This window comes from Poecilia latipinna, unplaced genomic scaffold, assembly GCF_001443285.1.
Source record: "Poecilia latipinna isolate Pla-1442-1.1 unplaced genomic scaffold, P_latipinna-1.0 Scaffold260, whole genome shotgun sequence".
In the NCBI taxonomy this organism is placed as follows: Eukaryota; Metazoa; Chordata; class Actinopteri; order Cyprinodontiformes; family Poeciliidae; genus Poecilia; species Poecilia latipinna.
The window spans coordinates 212,902-234,636 of NW_015112876.1; the positions used below are offsets into that span (position 1 = coordinate 212,902).

Below are 21,735 nucleotides of genomic sequence, written 5' to 3' on the forward strand. Positions count from 1 at the left end.
GTGTCAGTATAATTTTGTTTGGTACCTTCAGAGATGTCCCTCGAGTCAGAGCTTCCCTGAACGGTTTCTTTGCTGCGATCTCCTGAATCAGACAGCGGCACCACAGGAAGCTCCTCTCCCAGACAACGATCTGATGCACCGGGCTCGGCTGCTGCTGGTGCTGCTGAGACCCTGGAAGGTACCCAAACATTAGCACAGTTAAACCAACACTGAGTGCTGCGTGCCTCATTGCAAGTTAATTTCACAGAGAGGAAGGGGAGGCTAAGTGCTTGTTGATGGGGGTTGAATAGTTGTTTGCAATCCAAGCATGTAAAAGCATACTCCCTAAAGTCTCACGGAACATGTATTGCTACTTGGAAATGATAAAAGATGTCTTTAAGAGGATCTATTTTTGTTCAGTGGAAACAGGACCATATTTCTAACCCTTTGTTGGAAACTGTCCATTTTTTTTTTTTTTTTGCTCCACAGCAGCCTTTCTGCTTTGTTCCTTTTATCTTTTAGCATTGTAGAAGGAAATAAAACATGGCATTTGGTAGAAAATTCAAACATGGCCACTGCAGCTTTTGGCACCACTTCATGGTGGGCGGTTTTAACACTATAGTACACAAGTTATCTACTATATATAAAACTGAATGTTTCTGGACTACATAATCCCATAAATATTGAGGTGTTAATTTTAACACAGAAAAAAAAAAAAAAATCAGATCAAGAGTTAAAATGTTTCTTTTATTTCCCCTATTTTTCTCTCACATTTATAATGGGATTTCATTTGGAAGGTAGTTGTTTCCATTTGGGAGTTTTAGAAACACTGTTAGGGAAAATACCATTCTATGTGCCAAACTCTGTTATCTTTTGTGTTTTTCATAGGTTTGATCAGAAAAGTTGAAATAAACTATACTTTAACAACACTGCCAGTAAAAATGTTCTTAAACAAAAAAAAAAAGTTTTTTGCAAACTTTTAAAATAACTGAACAATACACATCAGTATACTAAGTTAACAATTAAAAAGGAGAAAAAGAACATCCTGGAAAATGACCTGGTACTGTACTACATACGACAATGACCAGATGACTATTGAAATACTTGTACTAAGAATAGACCAAGAGATGGTGTGTAAATAGTCTCATGGAAAGGTTACACTTAAATTAACTTGTTCCGGTGTGCTGTCAAATCATTATCTGTCATGGCAGCAGTTTGCTTTTTCACTGCTGTTATTTTGAATGAAGCAGACTGCATAACATCACAGGGGAAAATCTTGTTGACACAGCAATCACTGTGCCTGTGTTTGCGCTGGCAGTGAGTTTTCATCCTCCCCCACATGACTGATAATATGACAACATCCAGCATATAGGAGAGACTCATCTAAACTAATTAAATCTGCCCTTCTTCGCAACATCAGAACAACACTTGCAGAGCCTGCAGCAGCAGAAACGGAAAACAAAGATAAAGACTTATGAGGTAAACATCTACTTAGAAGTGCCATAATTTGGAACGCAGCAAAAAAAAAAAAAAAAACTTTGCATACTTTTCATTTTGGAATCAGAACAAAAATCACACCTTACATTGATAGGAAAAAAAAACTGTGCACAGGAATTAATTATAACATATGTTTTGTTTTTCTCTTTGTTTTTAGGCCAAACTGGTCATTTTAAAAAATGAGCTTTCATTTCATATATTATAATGTACATTAGAGCGCTGGAAGAACATAAGAAGTCACTGCAAAATCTGTAGTTTTTCTGATCTCACATTAAGCATCTGTTTCTGAGTACAACACAAACAAACAAAAAAATTTTTCAATTATCCAAGAAAAGAAAAATAATATAATTTTGTGCTCATCTTGGTTTAAACTGTGTATTGTCACATGTGTGGGAAGGTGATGATGCCATTGGCACAAAAGCAAGATGCGTTTTCATTCACCGATTTCATGTGTACAGCAAGCTCTCCCCCAGTGTCATAGAGTTCAAAAGATCACCTAATCAGTACCTCATTAGACAGACTGATGTGTGCTTATGTTTGGATTCAACAAGCGCTGTCAAATGGAACAGCAATCACGCATGCAGAGACACTGATTAACAAAAATGTCTCAATGTTTTCAGAAGTTCTACAGTACAACATTGATGCCGTTGTAAATGAAAGCAATTCTCACTGTATGTTTACCGTCTCCTCATACCTAAATGCAGATGTAATGCTCTGCCAGCAAATCACATGAGAGGCAGTGATAGCAGTCATTTAGTGTTGCAGTGGTGTCAAGCTTCCATAGAGAGCTCAGTATTACCCTGGTGCAGGAAAATTCATCTCCATCTAAATGATAAGACTCATCTCCGCCATTGCAAAAAACAAAAAAGAACCATTTACCAGCACAAGTCTGACGATAAACTGATCTCCTGTCATTAAAATTGCCCGTGTGGAAAAAGAGAACAATGCTGATACACAAATCCTCTGGTTGACTGCACACATTCACATCAGGTTTGAGTGATTTTAGCAGCTTGGCCATCGATCCGGTGTATATTTGCGCAAGCCTTCACAACTTATCTGAGCCTACAACGTGTAGTGAGTCATGTAGCTCAAGGAGAGAAGGGAGGGGAAATCATTTTTTAATGCAAATGACACAGCCCAGGGAAGAGCACAGCCTTAAGTGGGAGCTGCTTGAATGCAAATCTCACACTTCCATCTGTTTCCATTCCCTTCAGGAAGAACACTGGGGCTTTACCTGTTTTAGCGCCCCCTCCTGGGAACAGCTGTTTCTGTAAGACTGCACAAGCAATGTGCTGACCGTATTAGAGCTCTGTTTGTCCTCGGGTCATAAATCTGCTCCATAAACATCTGCCGCCCCTTCTTATTGAACCGTTTCCACAATGCACACAGCTCCACTACTAAACATCGTCAAGACATGACAAATTCCATTTACTTAGCACCCGGGATATTTATTTTGCTGCACCTTATTATACTTCTGAAGCGTTTGCAGTTTTGCTTATTTATTTTAGCTTTAAAAGTTCTGCTAACTAAGGCAGCAAGGTTAAATGTGGGAAAAACGTTTTCTGTGAACCACTAAAGATGAGTTTCCTTACAAATAGAAATTATTTTTGTGAAAAAAAAAAGATGAATAAAAGCATACAATTTCTGCTCTCCAAGGTCAAACAAGTGAAAGAGAGATGCAGTGGTGCCATATTTTCATGGTTTCTTTAGTCGTCATCTTGTCGTTGCTCACGGCTGAGTTCGGTGTGTTTATTGAAAATGAAATAAAAATGTTATAAAAAGTGAAGCCGAAGGAATCGGACATCGGCACATATACAAATCTCACAGTTGGATAAAGCTTCCTTGAGCCAATAAGTAACTAAGTTGCTACCTTTGCAAATTCAAAAGAAAATCCCATATTTTTGTAATGGGAAAAAAATACCACAAAAGAAATTTTGGCAGTATTGTTCTAAAACTGCTGACAGATCTTGGGAGTGTGCTGACAGACTTAACTCGTAGATTGTGGAAAGTGCTATTGATAGATCTCCTTTAAAAGGCCACTCTATTGAAAAACCAAAGTGGAAATGTGCACTCAGCAGAAATCTCCCTGTGTGAGGAATTACCAAGACCTCACGGTGGCTTTATTACATGCACAAACACACACACACACACTTGAGCACACACGTATCCAGCCATTCAGAGATTTGAACATACACTCAGCAGAAATATCCACACACATCGACAGGTTAACACCTGCGTAAAAATACGGCTCAGTCCTTTCAGCACAGGAAAGGCCAGAAACACAAACCCTGAAGTCAGCTATGAGTAGAGGTTTCTGAGCACACTTCCTCTGAGCACAGACGGGGAGTGGGGTGGGGGAGGGGCATAATCAAAATAATGTAATTTAAGGCCCCTGCATGATTTCATCAAATTGGCCCTAAAAACTGCAGAGCAATACATTTCATAAGATTTATGCCATGGTTTTTTTTTTCTTGATCCTGCATTCTCTTAGCTTGATCAAAATAAGTAAACATACATAGCATACAAAGCACAGTGTAAAAAAGAGATGCTTCCTAGTTAGAATTCTTTTTTTTTTTTTTAGTTTGTTTAATATTGTTTTACGTGGGCTGATGTGATTCAGTTTGCTTGGGGCAATCAAATATAAAAGCTCCCTAAGTTCAAGATAAAATATTCTTTAGAAAGAGAACATCAGTCAGTCAGCTCCCGGGCTGCTGTTCTTTAGGTGACTTTGACTGCTGACCCCTCTCACTCCTCCCCCCACAGAGCCAGGAAGGTAAGAAGCCTGCTCCCTTTTAAGAATCAATAAACTATCACATGATCATTTACTGCGCCTCTAGGGCTGGAAGCTAACAACCTTTTATAAGTGTGTGTTTTTGTTTTTTCACAACAAGGTGATATGAAGTAATGTTATATGTGAGGTCATTTTAGAGCAGTTATACATCTTTTTAGCCAGAAGACAGACAGCTTGCATTCTTTGGAGAAAATCTATTTTTAACTGGGGGAAAAAAGTCCAGACAAAAATGATATATTAAATCATAACCCCAAAAAGTATTTGGATGAGGAATGACTACATTTACAACAAAGAAATATGAATTAAAAAGGAAGAAATACATCAAGCAGCAGCTCAAAGTTGGTTACCACTAGATTTCAAAAGTTCATCCACAGATGTGAAAATCCAAAAGACCTGAGGCTGGTATTGCAGCAATAGCTGGTAGTGAGTAGTATCAGCTCAATGAGGCTTAGCATGTGTGCAGACTTCCCTATCCAGATTTATGTGTAAAAAGACTTTGAAAAACAAGTGTTGCTTTCCTTTCCAATTCACAATTGTGCTCTGCTACACAACATGAAATCATAATCAATTGTTTTGGCATTTTGGTTATAACGTGACAAAATTTGAATAAGTCTAAAAGGCATGCAAGAGTGTGGTGTGTGAATGCATCTGCATGTGGGATATGGATAAGTAGAAACAAGACAGATGCTGAATATGGACACAAGAGTAAGGTGATAGTCCCACAAATGTTTAGATGTATAAACAGTGAGTGAGACTTGAAATAATATAATATTTTAGATGTTGCATAAGACTGACAGAATGTTTGCTGCTATTATTGTTCAAAATAGTTACTTAGTAAAAATTTTTGTGTGCACTTTTCTGAGTATCTTTGCAAGATTGGATTTTACTTCACAAATAAATGCTTAACTTATCAGTATTGTATGCATCATACCTAAATCACCAGAAAATCTGCTGTCAGAGCTACAGATTACTGCAGTTACTTCATGTTTTATGGCACTACATTTTGACACATCTGCTTCTTAATGGTACTGCAGGTGTTTTCAGCTTAAAGGACTGATTAGCCCTTCCCTCAGTTTGCAGGCAGCCTGAAATGTGCTTTGAATTACACAACAAAACACACCTTGAAGCTGTGCTCATAGGAGGCTGATGGAGCCGTCACTCATACTGTCAAAATGGCAGCCATGAAAGGATTTCTAATCAGCCAAAGACCTTGTTTTGAACCTGTGAGTTTTGCACTTTGTGTGGGCTTTTAAGCGATCTTTAATGACCTAAATATGATAAAGACTGATGGAATTTTATTCATACAGCTCAAAGCACTGACGAGTAGAACTCTAAAAAGAAAACTGTTCCTTCTAGACAGAATGTCCCAGTTTATAACCTGCTTGCACATCACTGTCAAGATTTCAGTATGCAGCGGTATTAAAATGTAGCCACTGCACAGAATGACATGCACAAATGGATGTATTAACATAAATGTCCAAATGCATTTAATTTAGTTTTCAACTGAGTGTGTACTGTAGTACTTTGGGGGTTGGGGGAAATTGACTGGACATTTTTATTATATTTCTCCCAAACTGTAAAATTGTTGTCTATTTAAGCAGATAAATCCATAAAACTTCTGATGTGAAAGACCTTTAAATAATATATAAATAAAACATGGACTAGAATAGATATAGGGCCCATGAGCAGCCTAACAATGAGCACCATTCACACCAAAAATAAAGACAGACTGCTACAAAGATGTCAGCTATGTTCTGCCCTAAAATGGCAAGTTACTTCCATGTAGCCAGTCAAAAGGACCGAATAAGTCTAGAGATGCAACAAGGTGTTTTTTTTTGATCCATGACAATTTTCAGTTTCCTTTGAGGTGTGACCTGCTAATTCAAATTTAGACCCTTTTATTCTTATTTCAAGAACTAAAGCACATACGAGAGAAAACTGTGTTGCAGGTTATAGTAGTTAAAGTGTAATAAAATTGCACATGAAAACATTTGTGCAAATCATACAATGTTTTTTTTTTTTTCTTTTGCTTTTCTAGTCATATTTAAATGTTTCAGATTAAACAGAGTTCAATTTCAGTCAAAGACAACTTGCATAAAAAGCTAACATTTGGAAGTGGTGTTTTCTATTGAGGGGAAATAGCTATTTAAACCAACCTACCTGTGTGGAAATATAATGCTTGTATTGCTAAATTATGGATTTACTTAGATTAACTAAATGTCTTAACTCAGTTTCACCAGCCACACCCAGAAACTGTCTGATAACATTGAGGTTAAAACAAATTATCCTCCAATTAAAATAAATCAATACTACAAGTCAGAAATAAAGTCATTAACAATTATCAGTCTAGAAAAAGGGTTATAGAACCATTTATAAAGACCTTTAAAACACAAGGGAACCACCAAAGAGGATTATGTAGTAATGACAATAACATGGAACAGCAGTGAAGCTTCCCAGTAATGACCAGCCTACAAAAATGATTTCAAGAGGGAATCAACAACACGCCAGGAAATCCTGAAGGAGCATGTACGACCATCAGTTTGTGACTTCATCCTCAAGGACACTTGGGTTATGTAGCTGGATACTGATCTAAAGCAGAGCAAATCCACCCGAGAATGGCTTAAAACCAGTAATAAAAAAATAAGGCTTCAACGTGAAACTTGTCATAGTCTGACTTAAGTCCAACTGACTCTTACAACAGATTAAGAGTCAGTTGCTCCTTAAGGGTTAGTAAGGGTCAGCATTACAAACCCTTCAGTGTGACTAAATTCATAGTTACATGTGAAGTAAGTTTTTTTTTTTTTTTTATACAATCTGTCTTACACAATGGAACTGACTTGCATGTATGGGTACCAGATTTAGGAAGGTGTGGGCCCCGGGGCTTGAGCAAAGGTGCGGGCCCTACTTAATCATGGTTATACAGTTGCATATTAACATGCACAAACATGCACAAACACACGCACACACACACATACACACACATATGAAGGAGTTTGGTGGCGTTTCAACAACACCACCAAATGCCAGTGATAAAATTAAGGCATTCTGACCTTATTCATTCACAAAAATACAAAGCATCTTTCAGGGTTTCAAAAAGCCGGGGCCCTGGGCTGGAGCCCCGGTAAGCCCATGCTAAAATCTGGGCTTGACTGTATGTTTGCTTAAATGCACTTTGAAGTCAGTGCTTTCCTTTGCACATAAACATTGTGCATTAGTGCGTTATAAATATCATTGACTGCAGCCTTGTCCCCTTTTCAGAGACAAATCAATTATCTCATCTTATCTTATCGCACAATGATCAATAAAGACCTCTTTCCCAAGGAGTTTAACATTACTGCTTACAACTTTCCTAACAAGTAAACTTTTTTAAAAACAAGAAAACATAGAAAATGACAAATTTGACCACCAGTCTCCCTGGCAGTCAAATTTACCTGTGTAGTTTTGATGATGCAGTGTGCACAGCCTCCAACTAAATTCATTCAGTAGGCAGTGGACTACTTCATCTTACTGCTGCTGCCTTATTATCAGCCGACACTGGCTACTCTGTGCACTTTGTGGTTTTCTGTGCTTTTCAGAAGGGCTTTGACCTTAATAGTTCATATGGACAGCTGCTTATGTTTGCAAGATGCAACTCAGACTGTTGTGGTCACAGGGTCATCAGCACCATCACCAATAAATGCAACACCTGCAAAATTAAAAAAAAAAAAAGAAAAAAAAAAGGCTACATCCAGACATGCACTGAATGTTAAACCTGTTTGTTACTGAGCCAAAAAGTGTTTCTGCTTGGCTCGTCTTCTTATAGAAAAAACCAAAACGAGATCTTAGAGTGACACATGATGTTTCTGGAATTCATTTGATAATAACGAAGAGCAGTGGTGTGTTGTTTCTTAACTCTAGACTAATCTTACTGTTTTAATTATGTCTGGTCTGTGGTTTTGATCCCACATAATGTGTCTGCATCTTTGTCAGAATGCGTCTGCAGTTGATGAGCTCGACCAATTGTTTTTTCTCATTGTGGCCAATGAATTAAAACACAGTTGAACTGATTAACCTTTACGCTTCATAAACATAAGCAAAGCTGATCTTTAATACTGCATGCGATATCACACAACCCTGTGATTTCCCCCAAAAATTCCATTACTGCGTCACTTTGTACATGACATGCCATCTGGCAGTTAAATACTGTAGCATAACATAATAGTGTCTCCCACCCACTGTGGGGTGTTTAGAAAGACGGGGAGCATGACATTATCTCTGGAATACTGACACAACAGTGTTGTGCTGCCGTATCGAGTTACATTCATGCACCACCCTGTAGTTGTTTTCTCCATGATGCAATAAAAGTCAAATGCAACTTACTCGTTTGGTGACTCAGCGGCTGGAACATCTACAAAAAATAAAAAATAAAAGAAAAATCAGCAACCATGAGACGAACTATAACCAATAAATGAGACATAGGGCAAACTTTTTTCTTGTAAATACATACATTTTTAATATCAAAACATTGTAGGTCCAAATATGTGATTGATCTAGAATGAAAAAAAAAAAAATCTGTTTTGGGAGTTATCCAAGTATGAAGTTGATTTACAGCTTTTGCATTAGAGCCCCGACGTTGTCTGGTTGTTGAGCACTCCCGCTGCAAATGTTGAACAAAAATAGGTTTTGTTCAACAAATGCTCTCATCGATTTCGGTTGGATCCAATCAAGTAAACTCATGTCATCTGATGAGGTGGTGATCGGAATTCCAGCCACTCTCACTCCTAAGTTGTATAACAGGCCTCCGAAACACATTATTATCATCGCCCAGAACTCCCCCGTGCATCTCAGCAGCCCACTTAGCGGATTACCACACATAGATGTGGTAGAAAAGCGTTTTAATTAAGCCCTAATCGCTTCACTTTGTCCAACAGAACCTCTTCAAGACCTAAATCCCCTGCTTTATCTGGCCGTGTAATTAGCAGCACCTGTTTGGTACCATTCTCCATGTGGTAAATATATCATACTTATACATAACTTCATCCAATTAAGGGGAAAGTTAGCTCTTCTCTCTAATGCTGAATGCCTCAGGCAACAATCAAATCCAATTAAGTGGAGCTTAAAACCACATAAAATACATTCATTACTGCAGAAAATCGATCATATTACATAAAAATTATTAGTTCTACATTTCTAAGCAAATTCATCCAACAGGAGCTACAGCACTGATGAGATGTTTGTGCTTATTTATCCTGTTCATAAACAGTTAGATGGCACTGTAGAAGTTAAATGGATGGACTTGTGGGCTTTGGCAAATTAGAGCAACTATAACTGCCTTGTCTCAAACTGATTTACACTTCTGAAGACTAGACAGTGTTTAATTAACTGTGGAACTCCTTCTCAAGTGGAAGGAAATTATATAGTGGATTTTTTTTCCACCTTTATGCATAATTAAGTTGCATTTTTCCCCTCCACTTCACATTTATTTTTAATCCTCTTTTGCAACTAACAGAGGTGGAGGTCATCTTTGATAACTTGAAGACCCTGAAAAAAACTCTCTGTCCACCAATATGGATGTTTTTATGAACTCATCTGAGTTCAAATCCAGTGAACATTCTTCATATTTCTATTTGGTAGCTATTTATTTTTCCTGACCCCTAATCATTTTGACCCGAGGACAGCAGGAGGGTTAAGTTGACTGAAAATTTGATTTCAGAACATATCCAAATGATTATATTTATACATTTTTGATTCTTAATGGGGTCATGATAAATAAATAATGTGTCATTATCATCATCAGTACCATTACTGCTAGTGTGCTAAACACTAGCAATACTGATTCTTAAGGAAGTGAATACAGACATGTACACATACAACCTTACTGTAAAAATCTTAGGTTAGAAATCAGTCAAATTTCAGACATTTTGTGTTGCATCAGTACTGAGGTCACAGAAGTGTCAGATGGTACAATAAAATCATTTGTGCAGCTCTTTTCAATTGCCTTTTTTTTGTTATTTTTAAGCTCCACTATTATATTTCACTTGCAACCATCATCTTAGCAGTATAAACCTAAGCATTAGTAACATTAGATGAGGCGCCTTTTTTCAGTGTGTAAATGAAATTTGAAGAGAACATGAAGGTATGTACTGTATTTCCGGTCTTCTTTGATTATGCAAGAGTTATTTAGTCTTGACACCATGAAATCAGATTTACTGACAAGAAATGAAAATGGGGCTGAACAACAAGCTAAGAAAAAACATAACATAATGGATACACACGTGTAATTTCTATCTGCAAATTGGTAATTATGTCTTTTTTTTATTTTTGTCTTTTACTTTTTTCAAACAAAAGATGCATGTTGTGTGAAATTCAAAGCACAAAGGATGTTTAGTAATAGCTTTGCAGTGCAGATTAACTCAACAGTTTTTAACTACTTTAAGTACAATGAACCAAACTCAGTAACTTCTTCATGAGGTGATAAAATAACTCCAGTCATAGTATCTTGCGAAGATGGATTTAAATGTTAATTACCTTATTTGGTGACTATAAATTATATGACTTGACGCATGGTGTGTGTGTAAAAGACCTCAACATTGAGACTAGCATACATCATCAGCTACTGTGCAGGTTCAGCAACTAACTTTTAAGATGAACCATACTGAAAAAGATCTATAATCCACTGCTACAGCAGACTAAGCATTTAATCATCTCTAAGAATGAGTAGTGAAGATTTATTTAGCTTCACTTTAAATAGAACAGTCTAAAAATGAGTTACCAGTGGTGGGACTTGAAGCCACAATGCTCTCCGGTCCGGCAGGAGGTGGAGGTTTAAAAAGCTGTGTGCCGTCTGCAGCTACAGCACCTGATGCCTCGTTGTTGTCAGGTTTTGGCACACAGACAGGTGTAACACGTTCCGAGGAGACGTCTTCCTGAGCTTTTTCCTCATCTGTGCTGTCATCAAACATAAACTCTTCCCCTTGCTCTTCATTATCCTCCTCGTCATCGTCTTTTGGTGGTTGGTGAGATACTGTAGACGACATTACTGCAGAGAGAGTCGGTATCAAGTCAAAAATTAGTTAGCAGGTAGATCTTGTATAACACATTTACAATCAAATTAAAATCATTGTAAAATTGCAATAAACAGATCATAGCATAGCATTTGTATAAAAATATCACATAGTACATGATGTCTACTTTTTTATGGACATGCACCAATCTGTTAATATCTCTCTCTGGATTTATTTAAAAAAGTATTATAAAGAAGGGTATGATAATATGTGCAGTCACACTGGTAGATTGTAAGTTTTGATGGATACATTGGTAGATGCTGTTTTATTTATGACGTGAAGGGTGACAAACACTAAGAAAAAAAAGTTGATGAAGGAAGTAGTTTTAAACTAAGCAGAAAATTAAGAGAATTATTCCAGGATGTGATATGATTTCTACTGAGGGTGAAGCTGAAAACAAAGTGCAAAGAATATTTATGTGCAAAATGTGTATATCAAATATATGGGCATGAATTTCAGTCATAAATATTTGGTACTTTAAAATCCGAATTAGCTGTGATTTGAATTTTGTAAACTTAAAAATGAAATGGCTCAGAACTGTATTTTTGTGCATACATAAGGAGCATGTTTATACAATATCAACCTATTTTAGAAGAAGGAAACTATTTTCTGTACATACAAACATTTATATACTGCTCTTTTATAGTTTTCTTTTTAACTATCTCATAAAATTTATATTATGTCTGTAAACTGTTACCATGTGATACCTAGGTCAAATTCCTTGTGTGTGCAGACATGGCCAATAAATCTGATTTCTGAAGGAAAAAAAAAAAAAAGATTAAGACCACATTATAACCTGTAACCTGCAGATTCACCTAATATGAATTAACATGGAGACATAAATCATGTACCCTTAGCTCCCACTAGCGTTATTTAAGGCACAGTCAAAAAGGTAAATAGTCTGGAAGACTGGAATGTGCTCTTATCTCTGTAAACATGCCAAAGCTGCTTAACCAAATAGCTGCATAAAAAATAAATTGGAGATGGAAAAAAAATCTGTTGAACAGAACAGCACTGAACCGAAATGTACTTTTAGCACTTAATCTACCCTTAAAAAAGGTCCTTCAGTTCAGAACTGACTGTTAAAAAAACAACTTTTTCAAAGAAAACATAGAAACGACTTATTAGTAAAAAGTAGTAAAAGTAATTTATATTTCAAGCAAATGCAGAACAATACGGCATGAATTGAAATTCAAGCAGAGTAGTAGCATATGGATGTTTGAGAAACTGGGTGCTTAATTACAAAGTCGAGAAAAGGCAGAGCTATAGATTAATTCAGATATTCCCAACAACCAACACACGTTCTTAAAGTTGTGGACCCCAATTAGCTTGGAGGGATATTTTATCTTATCAGTGAAAACATGCCCCAAAACTTCCTTGATGTTTTGGAAATTCAGTTTAGCTACGATGAAAATGTATTAACCAAGATTCACCATTAAGTTGTTTATGTTCTTGGATGTAGGATGCCTTTTTCTGGGCTTTAAAACTAAGTAGTTCAGTGCAGAGAGTTATTCGCAACTTACACAGCTGGTGTAGAATTCAAAGCAATACTAAATACATAAATGTCTTTGCTCCTTATTGCCAACTTCACACACACCTATATGGGGAAAGTGACATAAATACTTTTTATATGACAATTACATCCCATTTAAAAGTTTTATTTCAGCATTAACAATTGAGGAACTATACCATACATAACAGCATGAATTTTATTCACATAATAAAGTGGAAAATTGCCCTTTAAATGTGTTTTGTAATGAAAACGTGTTGGCTACAAGTGAATTTTCATTAATTGACAGAACAATGTAACAATGTTCACCACTATACTCCGAATCCTTCCTAACCTTAATCTTGAATTATTCTTTGTAGCTGTAGAAAGTAGTTCTGTTGTTTTAAATTAAAATAGGTATTTTTTATGGGGCAGTTTTCCTGTAGGTATTAAATCTTGACCAACAGCTCTTTTGTGATTTTTCAAGGTGGCTTTTTTCCATGCTTTTCAGTGCATGTTAATTTACCACGTCAGAATGTGGCATCTGCTTTCCTTTTTGAGGAACGTCAACGGACGTGGTCAGCCCACTCTGTGCAGTTTCAACAATCACAATGAACTTGCACATGTCCCATTGTCCAAGCTTTACGTCATAAAATCTTAGTAGTAACTAATTTCACTATGTTGGTTGGATCACATCTGATTGTACAATTCCTCGTAGCAGCAGAGCCACATCACAAACGTTCAACAGAGTCACTCCCAAAGTGGGGAGCCAGCACTGCCTCTGACTGGAGGGACAGGAGAATTAAAGAAAAACAAAGTAACTAAAACAAAATCGTGGTTTGGGGTGTGGAATGCTTTTATTAATAGTATTAATAGACAGTTATGTCTGAAGAACAGATCCACCTAAAAACTGTAAGGTCACAGGTGAGCATTTTTTGTTTTCTCTACACATTTATTTTGGGATACCTATTTGGAGACAATTTGGAAATGAATATTTCATGTTAATTTGTTGTGCTTCTGATTTTCTGAAAGAAAAAAAAACTTTCAAAAGTTTTATGATAGTACTATGCAATATTTGAAAGTAAATAGAAAAATGAATTCTTGTTTGGGAAAAAAAAAAACAACAGGGGGATTCTGCATTAACAAGTGGGGTTGCTCGACCAAAGTCTATACGCTTAGTGATTTTTTTTTTGTGGGGGCATTTTACATTTTTTCCACTTTTTCATATTTTGCATATTCTGTTTCAGTTCTCTTTTCTCAGTCCTAACATGCTGCTACTAGTATAAACTTAGACCCTGAGGGATGAACAGAGGCGACACCGATTCAGATGTACTGGGTTTTAGCAGCAAAACAAGTTTTCCCTAACCCAGTTGCTGGAAGCCAGGATCGTAACTGAAAATCTGAGAATCCAGTTTAATAAACTGCACCACACCACTTTAAAAGCAGTCATTTCAAAACAAAGCATGTTTTGCCAACCTTTCCTTTCCAAAGATCGAGAATTCATATGAGGAAGCAACTTCTGAGTTGAAATAGAAACATAAGCGAGAAAAGGCCTTCTGTCTGTTTTTAGGGTGGAGGTGGCATTTTTAAGATGAGCAATTCATTCAGAAATCACTCATTTGTGTACAACTCCAGGAGACCACTACAGCCTCTGGACCAGTTTTCTTCTTCTGCGCCACAAACAAAGCTATGTTGTTTATCCCACTCACTGGTCAAAATAACAATGATCCTTTTGTGGCTGGAAAACTTCTCTTCTGTTCTCAGAATTCATTGTTTCCGCATTTATCAGAGCAGCACAGATTAGCAACAGGTCATTTTAGGTGGTCATTGTGCGACCCGTGTTATGGCTAATGCAGAAAGTAACTTTTAGTCGGAAAAAGTCTTACTTTTTTATTCAAAAACCGGCAATGTGAAGTTTAATTCAATTCAAAGCAACTATCCTCAGATTAAAGCTACGCTGACTGAACAGCCATTCTCGATTGTGCACTTGAGTGAGATGGAGTGAGCAAAACAAACGGACAATCTCGGGGGTGTAAAAAGCTGGTATCTTGAATTAAAGTTTTACCGGCTAATAGAAATCTGCAACCTTGAAGTTTTGCTTCTGCTGAGTTAAAACGACAGGTATCTTCCATGGCTTTTTTTTTTTTTTTTTAAGCGTATAGGTATTTGGACAGCACATCAAAAAGATTGCTGCTTAGAAAAATAAAGAGCCCCAAGAGTGGAGTTGTGTGAAAGCTATTCTTATAGGGAAAATAAGACACATCACAGACTAGAGATGAAACTACTCACACACACCCTGTGTCTGACCTACATAGAACAAAGAAAACTCCCTCAACGTGTTTTCAGTAATGAGTGGTGAGATGTCAAATATATGCATTGGTATAGATAGATATTGCTTCTATTTACATGGGTAATGTATGGCCCTCTAGGACATTCATATGCAGTGTAATTCAATACCATCTTGCTTTCTGTAAGATATTTCTCTGATTTGCATACAAAAGTACTTGGTACTCCTCCACCTTCTTTCCATCCAGCCTTTGATAACAGTGGTGCATCTGTTCAGTACTTGGCAGCTGATATATGTTGCCCAAGTCCTTCTCAGCTCCCTGTTGTATACAACTCCATTTTAACAAGTAGCAATCCTAGGAAATCTTTTTTTTTTATTATAAACTTTATAATAAACAACTTATAAGAAGTAAGTTGTATTTGGAGCCCCGAATGATTTGCAGATTTGCTCTGCTCTTTTGTAGCACTTGCAACAGTTTCGAAAAGAATGTTTAACCAATAGAAAACATTTCCAAGAAGGACTGGTATAAAACAGACGGATATACGGATAGACAGCAGCAGACAACAGCAGCTGGTGATGAATAAATAAAAAACAAACAAAAAAAAAAACCAGCATTGCAAAACCTAACAGAAAGTTACTGCAAGCAGAAACGCTTTAAGGTTTTCCTTTTGAGAAAGTGGCACACAAACACTCCATGACAGACCACTGACAACAAAATGTACCAGGAAGAAGCGATTCTGCCTCCAGCTCTACTTCCTTCTTCAGCATCCCTGCAGACTTCCTATCAAGAGATTCTGATGTTACTTGGCCAATTTACAAACTGCAAACAGCTACTTGAGAACAGATGGAATGTGTCTTTTTTTTCGCTGTCAAAAAGCATGACAATCTAAGTGGGAGGCTGTTCACAGGCATTTGTGGATTTCATGGATTTGTTTCAACACAAAATTACCCTAGCAATATATATTTTTTTGTAACACAAAGATCTACAACTCTATGGAATAGATCTTACAGATCGTACAGTTATTTTATGCTTAACATTAAATTAATTTCAGGTTGCCACCTGACATTTCAAATGCCGTAATGATCTGCACACGCTGCGTGATGGGGTTGTTGACATGCCTTGCAGATCCTTTACTCTTATATTTTCTCAGGTTTACTTTCATTTAGACACCTTTCTAGACATGCAAGAATGTATTATGCATTCGGGAGTCAGCTTGGCCTTCATTTGCCCTCTGCTGAAGAGAGCAACGTCAGTCCACAACAGCAGTGTGATGCTGAAGAAATCCCATTAATCAAGGACACAGTGAGAATAACCTCTACCTCCTATCTGCCAGTTGTTCTCATCTCACAACGGTGAACTGAACAGAGACGAGAACACGCCTCTGTCAACCAAATTATCTTATTCATCATGGAATGCACAAAATGCTGAAAGTAAAAAAAAAAAAAAGTAATTGTGGTGCAGGATCCTTAAATTTTCTTGTAAAAATAAAATATATGTATATGAGGAGGTTCTAAATCTAAAAATCTATGTCAAGATTTATGGATTTTATGGATTTAGGACAATAGCCTTATTCCTAGTTTGTACCTACATTTGAAATGGCATTTTGTTAAACCAGCACTAAAACAATAATTCATTCTAAATATGTCCATAATAATAATAATAATAATAAACTAGAATTACTAACTCAACAAGTCTATAAACTCAACCTCTCAAAACTCAAGTCTCAACATGAAAAAGTATCGTCATTCCCCAATGTTTGGAGTCTCATGTTGGATAAGCTCCAAAAATTATTCTACCATGAATACAATATGCAAAGGTTAAGATGCTAAAGTGTTTTTCATCTGCACGTTTGTCTGAGCTGACATCAGTTATTATATTAGCAAATCCATCAGCATGTATTTTAGATCCTGCACAAACTGAAGTGCTAAAGGATGATTCCCTTTATTGATTGTCAGAATGTTCTATCCCTACGGAAGTTGTAATTAAACCACTGTTTAAAGGCCTTGACTGCATCTTAATATTTTTACCATCATCCTTTTCCCAACCGCCCATTTATACAAAAAAATGGTAGTTATGTTCTTATTTACAGGATTAAAGATTCTGAAAAGCATTATGAGAATTCAAGCTTCATCATATAGACACAGCTAAATAAAAAAGGTCACCAAAGAGCTGCTGATTGGCCTTCATTTGCCCTCTGCTGAAGAGACCAACGTCAGTCCACAACAGCAGTGTGATGCTGGTCTCAGATCGTTCAACAATATTGAACAAAAACGTTTCTGCACATTTATATGAGACTACTGATACTTTGGGAATACCTCTTAAGTGATTAATTTTCTCATGAAGATAAGTCTTTTCAAGTCAAGTTTTCTTTTTACAGATGTCACTCATCATTTTGAAAGAAAAAAAAAAGATGATAAAATGTGTCTTAAATTATTGGTTTCTAATGAGGAATACATTTATCAGCTTGCTTAGAATGTGAAGTAAACTTGGTCCCCTAGCTAGTTTCTGCCTGGCTATGCTCCAGAATACATTTTACTGGGAGGCCTGTGACTTGGAGCAGAGTGGCAACAGCTGTGACTTGCATACAGCTAAATAAGAACAATATTCTTTTTAAACAGTCTATAAAAATATTAAGAGCAGTGACAAAGTTATTTTATATCTACTCTTTAATACTGCGTTTAATGTTATTTTTGGGTATTGGGTTATCTTTACACGTTTGAGCTTAGGGTAACAAAATACAATTTATAGTGTCGGCACAAAATAATTCCACATTTTTACCCCCTAAAACCTTAGTTACAACCAGTTTTTATTTTTCCTTTACCACATGTGGTGATAAAAAGAAGTAGTGGTCAATCATTTCCAGGCAAATGCACTATTGCTGCAAGACAAATGGTATGAAACTGATATCTGATTGTAACTAAGACAGTAAGTAAAACTCCTGCATTTTCAGCAGTAAACCCAAAAGATATAATCTAACATCACCTGATTAAATATTAGCTTTAAGAAAAGCCTGATAGCAGTGTTCTGTTAGTCTGAACTTCCCTGAGTTGTGCTTTCCATGTACAAAGTTCTGCACCATGCGATGCTCCATTCGAATGTGGTATGAATTTACACAGGAAAATCTTAATCAGACTATGGCTCAAACAGCTGCAACTCACTCCATTACTTTAAAGGAGTTGGAGGTAACCCGTTACAGATTACAGGTTAAGGTGAACCCAGATTAAGCTGACGTTTTGAGCAGAAACAAGTCAGAGCCCTGCGCGAACAAATCCTGCTGCTGTGGGTGATCGCCAAACAGTTGATCGCCAAACAAAAATGCCAAAATTACCAGAAAGACAGAAATTGTACAGCAATACTGCTGAATACATTTGCATGGAGCACATCCTTGTTTACAATATATTTGTATGCACCAGATCCATGTTTTTCCAGTCAGATTTATTTATGAATCACATTTAGAAACAAGAAATAATTATTAGATTTCAAACTGCTTATTTTTTGTATGGAATCATCTTTTATTTGTCCTTTAGTAGTAAAATTAGTTTGTATCAACAGCAGGCTGAGCAACAAATGGAAGCACACAGTGGCAGACTAAAGATAAGCAATTATAAGAGAATAATATAATTACAGGACTGAATCAAGAGATACGCACTTCAATGAAAGGCATTAACAATTATATTAATTGCTACGTTGTCCATTGTTTTCCCAATCAGAAAAGCTACACACTTTTCTAAACAAAGGCTGAATAGTCTTCTACTTATTGTTTTTGCCTGAATCAAGAAAGTTATAAAATTCTCATCTGGTAAATAAGTTGTATTTTCTTTGCCCTCTTAACTAAAAAGAACAATCTAGCTTCAAAAAATCTTGAGGTATCAAAAATGGCATTGAGAATCAAGTATTTTTTCTAGGTATTGGTAGAGAGTTTAAAATGTTGGTATTGTGATTACCCTACTTTGTACCCAACAGTAACAATTCTATGTCAAAAATTAGGACTCAGATATAGTGAGACAGCAGTTCAAAAGACTTACATTAACAATTCACAACCACGTTTCTCACAAATCTATTTGTTACATACTGTAAGTGGTTGGTTAAACTCAGCATTCATTTGATCCACCAACTATCAAAAAAATCTGATAATTCTATATCAGGTAGTTTCAGATACAACTGAAGCATAAGAGAGAGGCAAAGCAGAAGGTTTGTCTCTGTTAAGACCATTTGAAATGTTGGATATTATGCATTTTGTGATACACACGTCGTCTGCCTAACCCTTACTTCATGATGCTCTTGAAGATTTTAGCATCACAATAAGTGGAACAGGGACCACTGTTTACAGTAAAGCTCTGTTACATAATTTTGGACCAGCCTAAAACAATTGATCTTTATCTGTCCAAGTTGCTGGTTTCTAACAGTGTTCAATTGTCTGCCAGTTTGTTTGTTTTTTATTGTTTTCTATTGTTTAGGTAATTTTGTGTTATATTCCAGTCAATGGAAAACATGATAAGCTGCTTGTTTTTAAAGCCCCAGTCAAATCAGATAATGTGTATAAAATTATACCAGTGAAAAAAAAAAGGCTGTTGATCTTCAGAAAATCTCATACATCAATACAAAAAAATCTTCCTCTGATTGTGTGGAAATCTAGAATGGAAACTAACAGAGCACAACTATAGGTAACGTGTGCTTGGTCTGATTGGATCTTGGATTGTGTTATTTGAAGAGATTACAGGAAAAAAAATGTGATTTTTGCTTGAATGAAGTGGTGTGAGCTGTACAGGAAATTACTGTAGATAAACATCAAGAAGCATCCTTAAATTCCCTCCACATGGTTAATGATCAGACATTCTCAGATGACTGTTATGGGCTTGTTGTGTTACACCACTGAACATGTGGAAGGCGTGTCACCACTATCAAATGACTCATTGTGCAGTTGGGCATCAAGGCCTTGTAAATGACGGCGTGAGAACAGGTTTCATCTATTGAAAGAACATGGCTGTCATTTGACAGAAGTCTTTGTAATAATTTCAACCATGTATGCTTGGATTGTGGATGCTTGTTGGGAGCCCTGGACTGTGACAAAGGGAGAAAAATCCTGAGAGTTTCTTACATCCGGGAAGAGAAGGCTGGAACAGTGCTTTAGCCTCAAAATGCAAATTTCTTTGGTCAGAACACAGACTGTGTCAGAGGTCCCTTAGCTCCCTCCCTCTCACCCCTCTGCTCCCTGAATCCCCCCCAACTCTTATTCTACTGAACGGCAGCGTGAAATCCATCCTGGGAGGGGCTTTTGTACTCCGGGAAGCAACCGTCAAAACTGGAATGGTGTAGGCCGGACCCTGGCCAGAGGATCTCTTTTTATGGCCTGAGGGACAAGAAGAGCTGTGTAGTGAAGCTGAAAAACAGCCGGCTATAGGTGTGGATTTTGGATGAGCTCAAAATCCCTCACTCATCCTGCCTGGAGTCTGTCACAGAAATTGTGGCTATCATAACAAGGCCTCCTGCTCTGTGTCCCTGCCGGCTCTCTGAAGCAGGCCTATGGTTTAATTGTCCATGATGTTGTGTACTTTGCTAAAGGGCTTCAGTTTATCGGCCATTCCCATCCTCTGCTCTCCTCCTCCACATTTTCTTGTGCTCTCAGCTGCCCGTATAGCTGTCAGGCTGCAACACAGACAGGCACAAACCAGCACACCCACCCCCAACTCCACTCCATCAATAGCCCCATTTGGACAAAGCTGCTGTCTTTGCAACATGCTAAACGAGCTGACAGAGGAACGACAGAATGAAGTACATAAACAGGCAGTGTTTCAAGGAAATAAGTAAATACACATCTCACCTTCTTGACAGCAACAGTAGACTATGTCCTCCAAGAGGCTTCAGGCACTCCCTGGTGACCCTTTAATCCTGAAAACATCCCATAAACAGTCAGCTGTTACCACAGCACACTCATCTTTACAGTCTCCTTTGAGGGCTGTGAGTGGTTGAACACAGATTTGAATTCTCCTGTGCTGTTTACTTTCCCACAACTTCTCCCCGGCACCGTGTGCACAAGCAGCTCTAGATGAGGTAACCTTCTTAGCTCCCTCCCCTTTCTGCCGCTTCCTCTTTTGCCTGTCTGGTTCTGTTCTACACTAAATCTTTCCTCTCTCAGCCTTATTTTTTTTACATACCCCCCACCCAATGCCCCTTAGCCCATGTAGTTCCAGCCTGTCCTTTCTTCAGTTGTTTCCCTCCTCCCACTTCACAGACCCCTGCTGCTATCCACAGAGCAGCACAAAGCAGGGCAAGGGATCTCAGTCACAGCTGGCCAATAGGAGACATGCAAGGCCATGCAACTGGCCAATAAGAACGCAAAAGCAAGGAGTTTGAACCAATCGCGAGATAAAGTGGGATGGGCTTATGGAATTAGAGGCAATGCTGTTTCTCAGGACTTCCTGTGTATGTAAATATGCTCATGGTCAATGCTAGAGTAAATTATTTCAGCTAATGGTTGAGATTTTCCTCCATTGGTTTTGTGTGGGAAAAAAATCTCTGTGAGTAAATCTTTGGTGAGAGATTTAAATGTGCTTCATTTAGCTAGAAAGTACAAAGTACAAGGGCATTATATATTTAATATCCCCAAGAGATAAGTTGATTTACAGCTAGCAGTAATATATGAGCATT

General features: G+C 37.3%; 1 protein-coding gene across 4 annotated transcripts in view; it reads right to left on the reverse strand.

Annotated features, from left to right (window-relative positions):
• LOC106947881 (rho guanine nucleotide exchange factor 10-like protein) overlaps nt 1–21,321 on the reverse strand; it is a 122,690-nt gene extending 101,369 nt beyond the window's left edge. For 3 of the 4 annotated variants that reach the window (XM_015033183.1, XM_015033185.1, XM_015033182.1), the window contains exons 1-4: nt 20,909–21,321; nt 11,019–11,285; nt 8,627–8,654; nt 26–171 (exon numbers count right to left, since the gene is read on the reverse strand). In XM_015033183.1, coding sequence (XP_014888669.1) covers nt 26–171; nt 8,627–8,654; nt 11,019–11,283 — 439 coding nt within the window. In that variant the 5' untranslated portion in view covers nt 11,284–11,285; nt 20,909–21,321. The remainder of the gene's footprint in view (nt 1–25; nt 172–8,626; nt 8,655–11,018; nt 11,286–20,908) is intronic. The other variant, XM_015033184.1, reaches the window with a different exon arrangement.
• Nucleotides 21,322–21,735: the final 414 nt, after the last annotated feature.